Raw genomic sequence first — 13909 nt, 5'->3', positions numbered from 1 at the left:
GATCTCGGCTCACCGCAACCTCCGCCTCCTGGGTTCAGGCAATTCTCCTGCCTCAGCCTCCTGAGTAGCTGGGATTACAGGCACGCGCCACCATGCCCAGCTAATTTTTTGTAATTTTAGTAGAGGCGGGGTTTCACCATGTTGACCAGGATGGTCTCGATCTCTTGACCTCGTGATCCACCCGCCTCGGCCTCCCAAAGTGCTGGGATTACAGGCGTGAGCCACCGCGCCAGGCGTATGTATGTATTTTTTGAGAAGGAGTCTTGCTCTGTTGCCCAGGCTGGAGTGTGGTAGTGTGATCTTGGCTCACTGAAACCTCCCCCTCCCGGATTCAAGCAATTCTCCTGTCTCAGCCTCCCGAGCACCTGGGACTACAGGAGTGTGCCACCATGCCCAGCTAGTTTTTATATTTTTAGTAGAGACGGGGTTTCACCATATTGGTCAGGCTGGTCTCGAACTCCTGTCCTTGTGATCCACCGCCTTGGCCTCCCAAAGTGCTGGAATTACAGGTGTGAGCCACTGCACTTGGCCTTTGGTTATGTATTTATTTTTGGGACAAGATCTCGCTCTGCTGCCCAGGCAGGAGTGCAGCTCACTGCAGCCTTGACCTCCCAGGCTCTAGTGATTCTTTTACCTCAGCCTCTGGAGCCGCTAGGACCACAGGCATGCACCACCATGCCTTGCTAATTTTTAAATTGTTTGAGGGGACTCGGTTTTACTATGTGGCCCAAGCTGGTTTTGAATTCCTGGGCTAAAGTGATCCTCCCACCTCAGTCTCCCAGTGTGTGGGGATTACAGGTGTGAGCTGTATTTCCAGGGGCTGATGGTGTCATGCTGCAGCTCAGGGCAAGTGAGTTCTCTCATCTTTTGAGGCTCTAGAGGACACAGATCTCTTTGAGAATCCACAGTGGTTACTGACATTCCCCTTTCCCTAAACGTACATATAAATATGAAAACCTTCCCCTGAGCCTGGATTGAGAACCCATGAGCTAAACTATCTCTTCGTTTTCATTTTTTTGTTTTGTTCTATTCCTTTTTTGTGTATGGAGAACAGGGTCTTGCTATGTTGCCCAGGCAGGTCTCGAACTCCTGGTCTCAAGTTATCCTCCTGCCTCTACCTCCCGAACTGCTGGGATTACAGTCTGAGCCACCACACCTGGCCTACGCTTTTGTTTTTAGAATTGAAGAAATTGCAGCTTTCCAACAAGAAGACTTTCATAAAAAGTACTTCAGATCCCTTAACACTCCTAGAAATACCCAATGGCTGACCTCTACTCTCTTTTTTCCCCAGTGTATTTAATGTGATAAATTATATATAACATAAAATTTGCCCTTTTAACCATGTTTGTGTACACTTCAGTTTCCTTTGTTCTTGGAATAAAATATACCCTTCGTCCCATGGCCAACAAGGCCCTTTGGGATCTGGCCCCTGCCGTCCCCTCTGCCTTGATCCCGTTGCTTTCCTTCCACTTACCAGGCTGTAGATCTTTGGGGGCCTTCTTGACTCTTCTCAAACTCACCAAGGGTCTGAGCGTGAAATCTGCTGGTTCTGCTGCCTTGGAATCTCCTCTTCTAGGCCTTTGTCTGTCTCATTTTTTTTCTCATTATTTATATTTCTACTCAAATGTCATCCTCAAAAAGATGAACTTCCTGGACATCTAAACAGGGATTGGCAAACCTTTTTCTGCCAAGGACCAGACAGTAAATATCTTAGGTTTAGAGGCCACGTGGCCTTTGTCATAATGGCTCACCTCTGCTGTTGTCAGGGCAAAGTGGCTATAGACAGTAGGTGAATGAATGTCCATGGCTGTGTACCAATAAAACTTTATTTACAAATACAAGCAGCAGGCTGGATTTGGCTCACAGGCTGTCATTCGCTGACCCCAATCTGCAATGCCCCCTGCTTGCCCCTTTGTCACTGGACTTTTTTTTTCTGCGTTTTTTTCCTCCTCTGTAGCCCTCTTGACTCTCAGAAATGCCACCGATCCTTTATTTATTTTGCTCTTTGTTTATCGTCTGTCTCCTGCACTAGTCTGTGAGCTCTGTGGGGCATGGCTTGGCCCGTCTTTTCCCTGTTGCCTCCCCAGAGCTACCTCAGTGCCTGGCACAGAGCCAACACTCGCTCAGTAAGTATTTGTTTTTTGTTTGTTTGTTTGTTTTAAGATGGGGCTTCATCATGTTGATCAGGCTGGTCTTGAACTCCCGACCTCAGGTGATTCGCCCGCCTTGGCCTTCAAAGTGCTTGGATTACAGGCGTGAGCCATGGCGCCCAGGCAAGTATTTGTTAAATGAAGGAATAATTTCTAGTGACTCATGCAAGTGTAGGGGGGGCCTTAGAAGTCAGCCAACCCAGCAAACAGGACAGTAGCTGCATCTCCACACCTGCCACGCCCGCTGCTTGGCTCCCATAGCCTGCGACAGGAAGTGGTTTGCATTCCAGAAAGCAAGAGAAGCTGCTTACCTCTCTCATGACTTGCCTGCAGGCTCCACATGGAGAGATAAAATCATCTTTCATGTCACTGGGGAAGCAAAGAATCAAACTCAAATTAGTCTCTCCCAAGGCCTGAGGACAATTGCTGATATTCAGGCCCCAAGTCCCAGTTGTTCCTGATTTGAGTCCTACCCCATCAGGCTGTTCCTGATTCACAGACACACTGTGTCCTAAAGGCTGAGAAGGCCACGTGGTGGCTTTCCACACTGCCACAAGGCAGGGCCATGGGCAGGACTTCTCGTTACTGCTGTCCATAAACGTTTAGTGAGCACCTACCATCACCCACACCCTGGGAACACAAAGGTGGAAGAGAATCTGTCTCTGGTCTTCAGGAGATTGTTCAGGCCAATGGGTGATGTGAAAAACCAGCTGAGTTATCATTTTAAACAAAACGCAGCTGGGTGTGGTGGCTCCAACCTATAATCCCGGCACTTTGGGAGGCTGAAATGGGTGGATCACCTGAGGTCAGGAGTTGCGACCAGCCTGGCTAACATGGTAAAACGCCATCTCTACTCCAAATACAAAAATTAGCTGGGTGTGGTGGCACATGCCTATAGTTTCCAGCTACTCAGGAGACTGAGGCAGGAGAATAGCTTGAACCTGAGAGGTGGAGGTTTCAGTGAGCCAAGACTGCGCCATTGCACTCCAGCCTGGGCAACAAGAATGAAACTTCTCAAAAAAATAATAATAATAATAATTAAACAATGGAAGGTGTTGTGAAAATGCGGAGATTAATCTAGAAATCTTCAAAATGAAAACATTTCTTTAGAAATGATGTACCCCAAAACCTAAAATACAATAAAAAAAAAAAAAAAAAAAAAAAAATGCTGCAGGAACACACAGTATGAGGGAGCTAATCCCTGCCTGTGGACTGAGAAGGAAAATTTTATAGAGGAGGAGGCATGTGTCCTGGTCCTTGGAGGAAGTGTAGAGTTCATAAGCCACCATTTAGTGAGTGCCTACTGTATGCCAGGCTCTGTACCAGGCACTCAATATTCATTAATTTGTGTAATTCTCAGAGCAGCCTAAATGTCAGAATGGCCACTTTAAGGGTGAGGAGATAGGTTCAGTGTGATGAAGAGGCAGAGATGCTATTCTGAAGCTCTGGGTTTCTCTGTGTTGCAGGCAAAGGAAATAAATAGTATGTGCAGCCAAGCACGGTGGCTCACACTTGTAATCCCAGCAGTTTGGAAGGCCAAGGCTGGTGGGCCACCTGAGGTCAGTTCGAGACCAGCCTGGCCAACATGGCGAAACCCCGTCTCTACTAAAAATACAAAAAATTAGCTGGGTGTGGTGGTGTGGGCCTGTAGTACCAGCTACTCGGGAGGCTGAGGTGGGAGGATCACTTGAGCCTGGGAAGTGGAGGTTGCAGTGAACCAAGATTGTGCCACTGCACTCCAGCCTGGGTGACAGAGTGAGACCCTGTCTCACAAAATGACAACAACAACAACAACAAACAAACAAAAAACAGTATGTGCAAAGACCCTGAGGCATGAAAGAATAAAGTGCGTGTGACTCAGAGAGAAAAACGGCTCCTTGCACTGGAGAAAGCCTGGAGAAGAGAAGTTTACCAGCCAGGGATGGCCCGTGAGAGTTTAGGCTCCTGCAAGCAGACCTCTAACTCTGAGCAGGAAAGGGATGGGCCCTAAAACAGGTGGCTTTGATGATGGAAAATTCCAAGCCTGTTGGAGCACCACAGGTAAAGCCAGCAGCCACCATCTGCCTTGCTTTTCTGGACCCATAGCTTTGTAATATCTCTGAAAGAATGCAGGATATTTATTTATTTGAGACAGGGTCTTGCTCTGTTGTCTAGGCTGGAGTGTAGTGGCACAATCATGGCTCACTGCAGCCTCTGCCTCCTGGCCTCAGGGGATCCTCCTACCTCAGCCTCCTGAGTAGCTGGGACTACAGGCATGCACCACCACACTCGGCTCATGTTTTGATTTGTTGTAGAAATAGGGTCTCACTATATTGCCCAGGCTGGTCTCGAACTCCTGCGCTTAAGAGATCTTTGTACCTTGGCCTCCCAAAATACTGGGATTATAGACACGAGCCACCATGCCTGGCAGAACACAGGATTTAAATTTTGGTTCTTAGTTGGCTCTTCCTTTTACTGTGTGTGACTTTGACTAAGTCATTTTAACTCATCCAAGGCTCATTTATTTGCTGTAAATTGCGGATGATATGTCATCTGCTTTGTAAGAATGCTAGAAGATAAAATGAGATAAGGTGTGTGGAAGACTTTGTAAACTTTAGAATGTTATATACATATTGTTACTACCTGTACTAATTGCTGGAGATTTATTTCCTTACGTATGTAAGCTCTGTCATAGTTTCGGTACTTTATCATATACAGTTTTATTATATGCTATGTGCTTTATGTACTATTTCATAATTCATCTTATTGTATCTTAACAACAAATCTTTTTTTAAATTGAGGCAGTCTCACTCTGTCGCCCAGGCTGGAGTGCAGTGGTACGATCTTGGCTCACTGCAACCTCGGCTTCCTGAGTTCAAGCAATTCTCCTGCCTCAGCCTCCTGAATAGCTGGGACTACAGGCGCATGCCACAATGCCCGGTTAATTTTTGTTATTTTAGTAGAGACGGGGTTTCACCACGTTGGTCAGGCTGGTCTTGATCTCCTGACCACGTGATCTGCCCGCCTTAGCCTCCCAAAGTGCTGGGATTACAGGTGTGAGCCATCATGCCAGCCCAACAATTGTTAAAATAATGTGTGCCTAAAATGTGTCAGGCATTCTGCAAAGCATTTTATATGCATCGTCTCATTTCAACCAACAAATATTTACTGAGCACCTACTATGTGCAGGGCACTGTCATTGGTGCTAGGAGTGCAGCAGTGAACAAAACAGATGAAATTCGCTATGCTTAGGAGTTTACAGACTAGTGAGGGGAGCTAGGCAATTGATCAACCAACCAACCAACCAGCCAAGGCGTCAAGTGAAGCTAGAGATAGACAATATGATTAGAATAAAACAGCCACGGCCGGACGCAGTGGCTCACGCCTGTAATCCAAGCACTTTGGAGGCCAAGGTGGGCGGATCACCTGAGGTCGGGAGTTTAAGACGAGCCTGACCAACATGGTAAAACCCCATCTTAAAAAAAAAAAAAAAAAACAGCCGTGGTGCAATTTTCCTTAATCCTCGCCATAACTGCCTTTTATATGTGGGAGTCCAGTCAATGAAAAGTTCTGTTCCATGGAAAGATGGGGTCCTCTCTCAGCATGCTCCCAGCTTCAGAAGAAAAACCCATGGGCACCTGAGAGGGTGGGGACTCCTGCCCAGGACGCCAGTGAACCCTTGCAATTACTTAGTGACAGCTGTTGCAGCCGGGGCCTCTACGCTCTTTGGGGGTTATTTTTCACTTCATTCCACACATGTCGACCAAAGCCCTTCTCTATGCCAGGCAGGCATGGGAAAGGAGCCACAGAGACCAATCGGACAATCCCTGGAGCTTACCCCCTGGAGGGGAAGATAAAATTTCACGTAAATGCTGTAACAAAGGCATGGTTAGGGCCATGGGAGAGCTGTTCTGAATGAAACTCAGCCTTCCTTCCACAGCCTGTAAGGCCCTGTATGATCTGACCTCTGCTGAGCTCACCGCTTCCTTTCTGAATCTTGTGGCATGTGTGGCCCATTGCCCAACGGCTAGCTCCCTGGACAAGGTGACCTGCATCAGGGATTCCAAGGTGGGAAAGCATGTATTCCACTGGGAAGGCAGATTTGGTGTAGGCTTCAACAGCGGAAGTCACAGGATGGTGTTTCCAGGCAGCCTAGCACTGAGGATGTAGACAGCCCATTAACAGTCACGGCTGACATGTACATGGTGGTTCTGTGTGCCAGTCTCTGTGCTTAAGAGTATTCGTTCATTTAATCCCCGAAAGACCCTGTAAGGGACAGGGGTATGGAGGCATTCTTATCACCCGCATGCTGGAGATCATGAAAGGTGAAGTGACTTGCCCAAGGCCATGGAGCTAGTAAGTGGCAGAACCAAGATTTGAACCCCAAATCTACACACTCTGCCTTTGGTAGTTTTGCGGCAGAAGAAATAATGATAACTTTAAAACAATATAATAGCTTGAGACTGGGTGGGCTGGCTCACACCTATAATCCCAGCACTTTGGGAGGCTGAGGTGGATGGATCACTTGAGGCCAGGAGTTTGAGACCAGCTTGGCCAACGTGGTGAAACCCTGTCTCCACTAAAAATTCAAAAAATTAGCTGGGCACGGTGGCTCACGCCTGTAATCCCAGCACTTTGGGAGGCCGAGGCGGTTGGATCACGAGGTCAAGAGATCGAGACCATCCCGATCAACATGGTGAAACCCCGTCTCTACTAAAACTACAAAAAATTAGCTGGGCATGGTGGCGCATGCCTGTAATCCCAGCTACTCAGGAGGCTGAGGCAGGAGAATTGCCTGAACCCAGGAGGCGGAGGTTGCGGTGAACCGAGATTGCGCCATTGCACTCCAGCCTGGGTAACAAGAGCGAAACTCTGTCTCAAAAAAAAAAAAAAAAAAAAAAAAATTCAAAAAATTAGCCAGGCATGGTGGCCGGCACCTGTAGTCCCAGCTACTTGGGAGGCTGATGCAAGAGAATCGCTTGAACCTGGGAGGCGGAGGCTGCGGTGAGCTGAGATCTTGCCGCTGCACTCCAGCCTGAGCAGCACCAGCAAGACTTACTCTTAAACAAAACAAAACAGAACAGAACAAAAAGCTAAAAAAACTATATATTGGTTTGAATTGATTTCACACTCTGTGTCAGGAACTTTACAGAAAGTGTTTCATGAGACCCCCATAGCAGACCAGTGTCCTCCATTTCACAGATAAGAAGCCGGGCTTGGGGTCTAAGCAACATGCCCAAGGTCGACAATGTGGCTGAACTTGGAAACCGGTTTCACTGAGCCTGAAGCCTGGGCTTCTGTTATTCAACGTTCCTGCCAAGAGAGAGCACTCAAGAGTGAGCACCTGCTGGCTACATCAGGATGTTTCTTCATGCTTCCCCCTTTCTCCCTCTCCCCTGCCCTTCACTTTGTCCTGCCTCTTGCTGGCTATTTACAGTTTTCTGTGGTTTGTGCTCACCTTGGTCACACACTGAGACGGTGCTTATCAGGCTAAACGAGCTGGAAACCTAGACTCTGATCACTACAGCTGGGACCCCAGTGGGGCAAGCTTAGCTCTCTGTGAGCAATAAGACATACTCACCTACACTTTTCCTGAGTGTGGTCACCCTTGTTAGAGATCTCAGAGGGGTTCTCTCTGAGGTTGTTCAGACTCATCCGATATTAACAAGCGAGTTGGCACTTCGCATTCATCCCCTAAATCCACGAATGCTCTCAATTTAACAAATCATTAGCGCGATCATGAGTACATTTCTGGCTCAGGGAAGCTGATACAGGCTGCATACCCAGAGTACAGCAGTTGGGTGCTGGGAAAATGGCGGGTTTTGTGTAAATAAGGACACTTGCTAATCACTGCTAGTGAGGCTTCGCTGTGTTTAAAGGTAGATAATGACCAAGAGAAAAAGCCTCTCATTTGGAAAACTCTAAACAGAGCAAGGCATCATTATCCTTTGGTTGACTTTGGCCTCTTTTTCCCTAGAATATCATTATTTTCTTGGATCAGCTTTGAAATTGAGTTATTTCCCTCCTTTTCGTTTCATAAAGTGCAATTCACATCGTGATCTTGGCCTATCTGCACAAAATGTTCTCAGCACAGCATCATTTATTCCTCTGGAAACGGAAAGGAAGCCAGGACACAGCTCGGTCACAGGGAAGGCTCTTGGGTACTGGAGTCCATCTCCTTAAGTGCCCCTGGGGCTTCACTCACTCAGAAACAAACCTTGAATAAGCTGGGTCACCTCCGGGCCAGACTGAGGCAAAGTTTAGGATCTTAGAAAAGGCACGTGGGCTTGGTTCTGTGCAGTCCCCACTGGCCTTGCACTAAACTCCTGCATTTCTGCTGGCTGCATTTTAGCTAGAAAGGTGTTGTAGCTATGCCACAGGAATTAACTCCACTATGAGTGAAGAGACAATTCCGTCGTAGAATGTGACCTGGGCACCCAGATGTCCCTAAAGACCAACAGGCATGCAGCATCCTTCTAGGTGGGATAAACATTTCCCATGTCATTTTCCTCATTAACTTGTTAAGAAAACTGTCATACACAATGCAAAGGTGCAGACAGGAGCAATTCACCACTAAGTCATTAAATTAATGGAGTCCAAATTAGAAAAAGGGCTCATTTACATGCTTGAATCCTGAAACCCTCCTGAGCCTGGGGCCAGAGCCAATAAGAATTCAACATGCTCCCTTGGAGAGTAAGCTCATGCCAACTAGGATATTTCTGTTTGGGACCCATAGGAGCATTGATTGGGTCTCTTGTTCAGCCAGAACCTGGGCTGGATGCTGATTAGTTTGAACCATAGCTAGGGTTTATCTGGCTGTCTTTGTATCCCGGTTCTTGCGCCGCGAGGTGAGTGTCGCCAAATGAAGGAGTGAGCAGTGCTGAGTGGTTCATTCAGGATCCTAGCATCAGCTTGAGGGAAGCAGGGAAAAGGGTTCCATCTCCTGGCACAGCATGACGCAGGGCAATGAGCCCTGCAGTGAGACTCTGGAACCTGGGTTGTGTCCCAGCTTTGCCACTAACTCCCAGGAAAGTTGTTCAACTTCTCTGGGCCTCAATTTCATCAGCTATAAAATGGGGTTGGTGGCAAGGGAGTCTATAGCAGGTAATTTTTAGGTCCCTCCTGCTTTATGCGTGCTGCCTCCTAATGCTGCCTTTCTGTTATATCTTTTAGGAGTGGAATCTGTATGACTTTCTGTTGCTGGAACAGGGCATACCGGCCCTTGGATGAGAGTTGTCTTGCTTATTTACCTACCCTGCAGGCTCTCTGAGGGCAGAGTCCATTTCCTTATTTATCTCCTTATCCTCAGCACTCAGCCCAAGGCCTTATACAGTGCCTGGCACATAGGAAGTCCACAATAAACATGTCAGATGAAGGAATGAATGAAAAATATGTGTAAGGGGGATGTTGGCTGAAGAGATGAATGAATATTGTTGCAACCTGGCTTTCCCACTCACCTGGCGATAGCAATTGCCCTGAAATCCTTGTACCCTTCTGAGATGGCCTTCTGGATCGCGGTCCGTTCAGCACAGATGCCCAGGGGGTAGCAGGCGTTTTCTATGTTGCACCCTGAGAAGAGAGGAGAGTCCAGGGGTATGTCCAGCAGAGCCACTTCCTGCACGTGTGTTGAGTAAGAGGCTTGCCCCATTCCAGAGCAGGAAGGAACTGGTTACTCCAAACGAGGTGGGGAGAAGGAAAGGACAATTGACCTGGGGCATCGGTAGACCCTTTGGCCCGTAGTAGAGGCCCTTCCTAAGAACCTTGCACTGTCTTAATTTACCCAGTGCCTCCAGGATGAAGCACAGCCTGGGAGCAGGGCAGCACAACAGGCAGATCAGGCAGCCCCATCACCCCTGCAGAGGTCAAGGCCAGGGGAGAGGCTGAGGTTTACCAAAGCAAAGTAGAGCCTCCACACCTGCATCTAAGAGATCTAAGAGCCCCATGGTATGAATGTGTTCCCATCAAATGCATACGTTGAAATCCTGGCCCCCAAGGTGATGGTATCAGGAAGTGGGGTCTTTGGAGGCATGATTAGATACTGAGAATGGAATGAAGGGGACTAAGCCTAGGAGTGGGGGTCACGCCCTCATACAACCAGAGAATGGCCTTGCCCCTTCTGCCCCATGAGGACATAGCAAGGAGTCACTGTCTACAAGAAAGCAGCCCTCGCTGGATCTGCCAGTGCCTTGACCTTGGGCTTTCCGGTCTCCAGAACTGTGAGCAATGCACTTCTGTTATTTATAAGCTACCCAGTCTACGGTATTCTGTTATAGCAGCCTCAACGGACCAAGACAGATCCTGATTCCAAGTGTGAGCCTGGACAAAATTTTGGGGGCTAGGTACTGGCTGTCAGAGTTCAGCCAGGGTTCTATGTCAGTGGTGTTGCAAGACAAACTGTGCAAACCAACTAACAACGAAATCAACTAACAAACAAAAAAACTCCCCGAGCTTTGTGCAAGTTGTCTGTGATTGCACAAGATTTAGGGCAATCTTCAGGCCTCCAATGGGATGTGGGCTCCTAAGATGGCCCAGCTCTCAGTAAGGGAGTCCCTCCTAGTGGCTCTCTCAGGGTTGTTCCTGGGGGACAGTGAGCCAGGGCTGCTCCCAGGAGACAAGATGTTGACATAACCAGACTGGCTAAGAAAGAGTTCATCTTCAGGGACGTGAGCCCCCCAACAAACCGCCACGGGACCTGAGCTTTCCCCTGACCGGCAAGATGTGGTATACGGTCTTTGTATCACTGTTTGTAAATTGCCTTTCTCCCTGCGGCAGAGATGTGAATTATGCCCCAGTATTCATTTCCTACATCTCTTCCTTTAAGTACTACAAGCGCCCCCCATTCCAGCATGGCCACTCAGCTAGAGACTGTAATTCCCAGAGTTCCTTGCAGCACAGTGTGGCCACGTGAAGTAGTTCTGGCCAATGGGATGTGGCCCAAAGTGATGTTGGAAATTCCTGGATCTTACCTTTGGTAAGGAGGTTGCTTGCCTGTTGCTTCTGTTTTTTTCCCCTTCCACAGGCTGGAGGTGGAGGTGATGGGGTGGAACACCTTTACTGCGTGGCCATGGGAATGGAGGAGCAGCAAGGAGAGAGAAGGAATTTGGAAACCTGGTCAACTCATGGAGCAGAGTTGCCTGTCTGCCTGGGGCCCACTGCCAACTCTGAATTGTTGTGTGAGAGAAAAACAGAATTCCATCATGTTTGTGTCACTGCATCTTGGAATCTGTTTGTTATAGTAGCGTAACCCATACCTAATACAGACATTTGTGTGAAAGTGAGATGCAACTTGAACAAAAAAAAAAAATCTAAAGTATGTGACATTGGCTTAGCGGTTGAGCAACATGAAGGAGAAAACACAGATGAATCAAGATGGCCAGACGGTGACTTCTACTAGTCTGTTATTTGGTAAAGCTCCACCTGTGATAACCGGGAAGGCAGGCCGTGGTACCCACCACTAAAATTTCTCTCCCTGGCAATGGGAATCAGCTCTGTGGCAAAGAAGCAATATGCCATCTGCCCACCCAGCCTGTTGTTTCAGGCACCACAATAGCCAGCATTAAGATGGGGCAGCAGGGATGGGCCAGGCATGGAAGCCAGTTAGGAAAATGAGAGAGTTGGCAGACTTGAGGACCGTGTCCAGAAGGGCTCTTTGGGTGTGGCACTTCTGTATGGAAATGATTGGAAGCAAATCGATCAGGATGTTTCTAAGTTTTTGACAGAACTGGATCACCAAAGAAGCCACAAGTCTGGCCTATAAAACCCCATGATGTGGGTGTGATGATGATATGTGTCAGTTTGAACATGCAGATGAGGACACAACTTGGGATGGTGGGACATCTAGACAGAAGGAATCTGGTCTCCAGGACAACCTTGCAGGACAGAGAAACGTATCGTCTATGCTGTGGACTCAGTCCACCTCTGGTCTGTTAGGTAAGAGAAATAAGTGACTATCTTGTTTGAGTCACTATATTCTTATTTATTCAACTTCTTATTTATCAACTTATTTATCAACTTCTCCCCTCCCCTCCCCTCCCCTCCCCTGCCCTCCCCTCCCCTTCTTTTTGACATCATCTCACTGTGTTGCCCAGGCTGGTGTGCAGTGACCCGATCATAGCTCACTGTAACCTCAAACTCCTGGGCTCTCATCCTAGCCTCCTGAGCAGTAGGGACCACAGGCACACACCACCACACCCGGCTAATTGTTTTGTATTTTTTGTAGAGATGGGGTTTCGCCATATTGCCCAGGCCAGTCTCAAACTCTTGAGCTCAAGTGATCCTCCTGCCTTGGCCTCTCAAGGTGCTGAGATTATAGATGTGAGCCACGGTGCCCAGCCTCCCCTTCCTTTTCTAAGTCTAAGTCTTCATTGTGATTATGCAGTATTTTGTTCAGTGTTTATCAGATTTGGAAATTATTTGGTCATTGTCTTCTTATATATTTTTCCTCCATATTTCATTGTCCCTTCATTATTTACATTGGCATGTTAGGAGTGATTAGTCATTTAGGTAATTGTTCTCAGGATCACAGGCATTCATGTCCAGAATTGATGGATGTCATTAGACAGCTCTGGGTGCTACAGCTGCAGGTCCCTTGCTGGGGTGAGGGTGGGTGAGGTCACAGTGGTGCATGAGATGGTGTAAGGTGGGGGCTGGTTTGGAATTCTGCTTTGGGGACGAAGAGCAGGCGTGTATACTGAGCACCAAAGGGTAGACTATAGTGAACATCTACTGTTTTGACAACTTAGCACCTCTTACTTTTTTCCCCTGAAGAATAACCCTTACCTTATTGCCCAACATGAAGTTCAAATGGGAGCTGCCATCTTGTCTCCCATGACCTTGCTATGGGCTTAAAGATGAGCACCTGACTCAAACTGGCCAATCAGAGTTCATCTCTGTGTGGGAACTTCAGTTTCTCTCTAAGACACTGAGTGTGGGCTGCCATGTTTCCATTCATTATGGAAGAGACCAATGAGAGAGGCTGAAATGGACACTCAGAAGGATGGATGAGAGATGAGAGATGGAAAGAAAAGAGTCTGGCCGGTGCCAGTTGCCCTTGAGATCTGGCTACACTCCAGCTCTTCCCACAGTTTAGTTACAGGAACCAGTGCATCCTCCTTTTGTCTAAAATACTGCATGTGTATTTTTATCATTTGCAACTGTACAGAGATCAGTTAATACAGTTGGGATATGGGATAGGGAACAATCAGGAAGTTGCAACCCTGAGAGCTTTTGTTAATATTTAAGTGTTAGTTATTATAATTGAGATAACCAGCCCCTTATTGCTCAGTCTCTCTGCTGAGTCAATAAAAGTTGAATGAATAAATGAATGAATGCCTCTTTCTCCCCACCGTATCTCCCCATCCAGGTTCCTGATCCTCCCCTGAAATGACTTTCTTTTCTTTTCTTTTTTCTTTTCTTCTTGAGACAGAGTCTTGCTCTGTGTCATTCTTGATCCTCCCCTGAAATGACTTTCTTTTTCTTTTCTTCTTGAGACAGAGTCTCGCTCTGTCACCCAGGCTGGAGGGCAGTGGCGTGATCTTGGCTCATTGCAATCTCTGCCTCCCAGGTTCAAGTGATTCTCCTGCCTCAGCCTCCTGAGTAGCTGGGATTACAGGTGCACATCACCATGCCCAACTAATTTTTTGTATTTTTTGTAGAGACAAGATTTCGCCGTGTTGCCCAGGCTGGTTGGTCTCAACCTCCTGAGTTCAAAGCAATCTACCCACCTTGGCTTTCCAGAGTGCTAGAATTATAGGTGTGAGCCACCACACCCGGCCACAAGT

The 13909-nt window shown here is 47.6% G+C and overlaps 1 protein-coding gene across 2 annotated transcripts in view; it reads right to left on the bottom strand.

The window, feature by feature from the left end:
• Positions 1-13909, bottom strand: part of CDA (cytidine deaminase) — a 28736-nt gene that overhangs the window by 3506 nt on the left and 11321 nt on the right. For both annotated transcript variants that reach the window (XM_017506432.2, XM_017506443.2), the window contains exons 2-3: positions 9587-9698; positions 2462-2519 (exon numbers count right to left, since the gene is read on the bottom strand). In XM_017506432.2, the coding sequence (XP_017361921.1) occupies positions 2462-2519; positions 9587-9698 (170 nt within the window). The remainder of the gene's footprint in view (positions 1-2461; positions 2520-9586; positions 9699-13909) is intronic.

The sequence above is a fragment of the Cebus imitator genome, unplaced genomic scaffold (assembly GCF_001604975.1).
Source record: "Cebus imitator isolate Cc_AM_T3 unplaced genomic scaffold, Cebus_imitator-1.0 Scaffold15, whole genome shotgun sequence".
NCBI lineage: Eukaryota > Metazoa > Chordata > Mammalia > Primates > Cebidae > Cebus > Cebus imitator.
The sequence above is the reverse complement of the archived record's forward strand: the minus strand, read 5'-3'. Positions and strand labels throughout refer to the sequence as shown.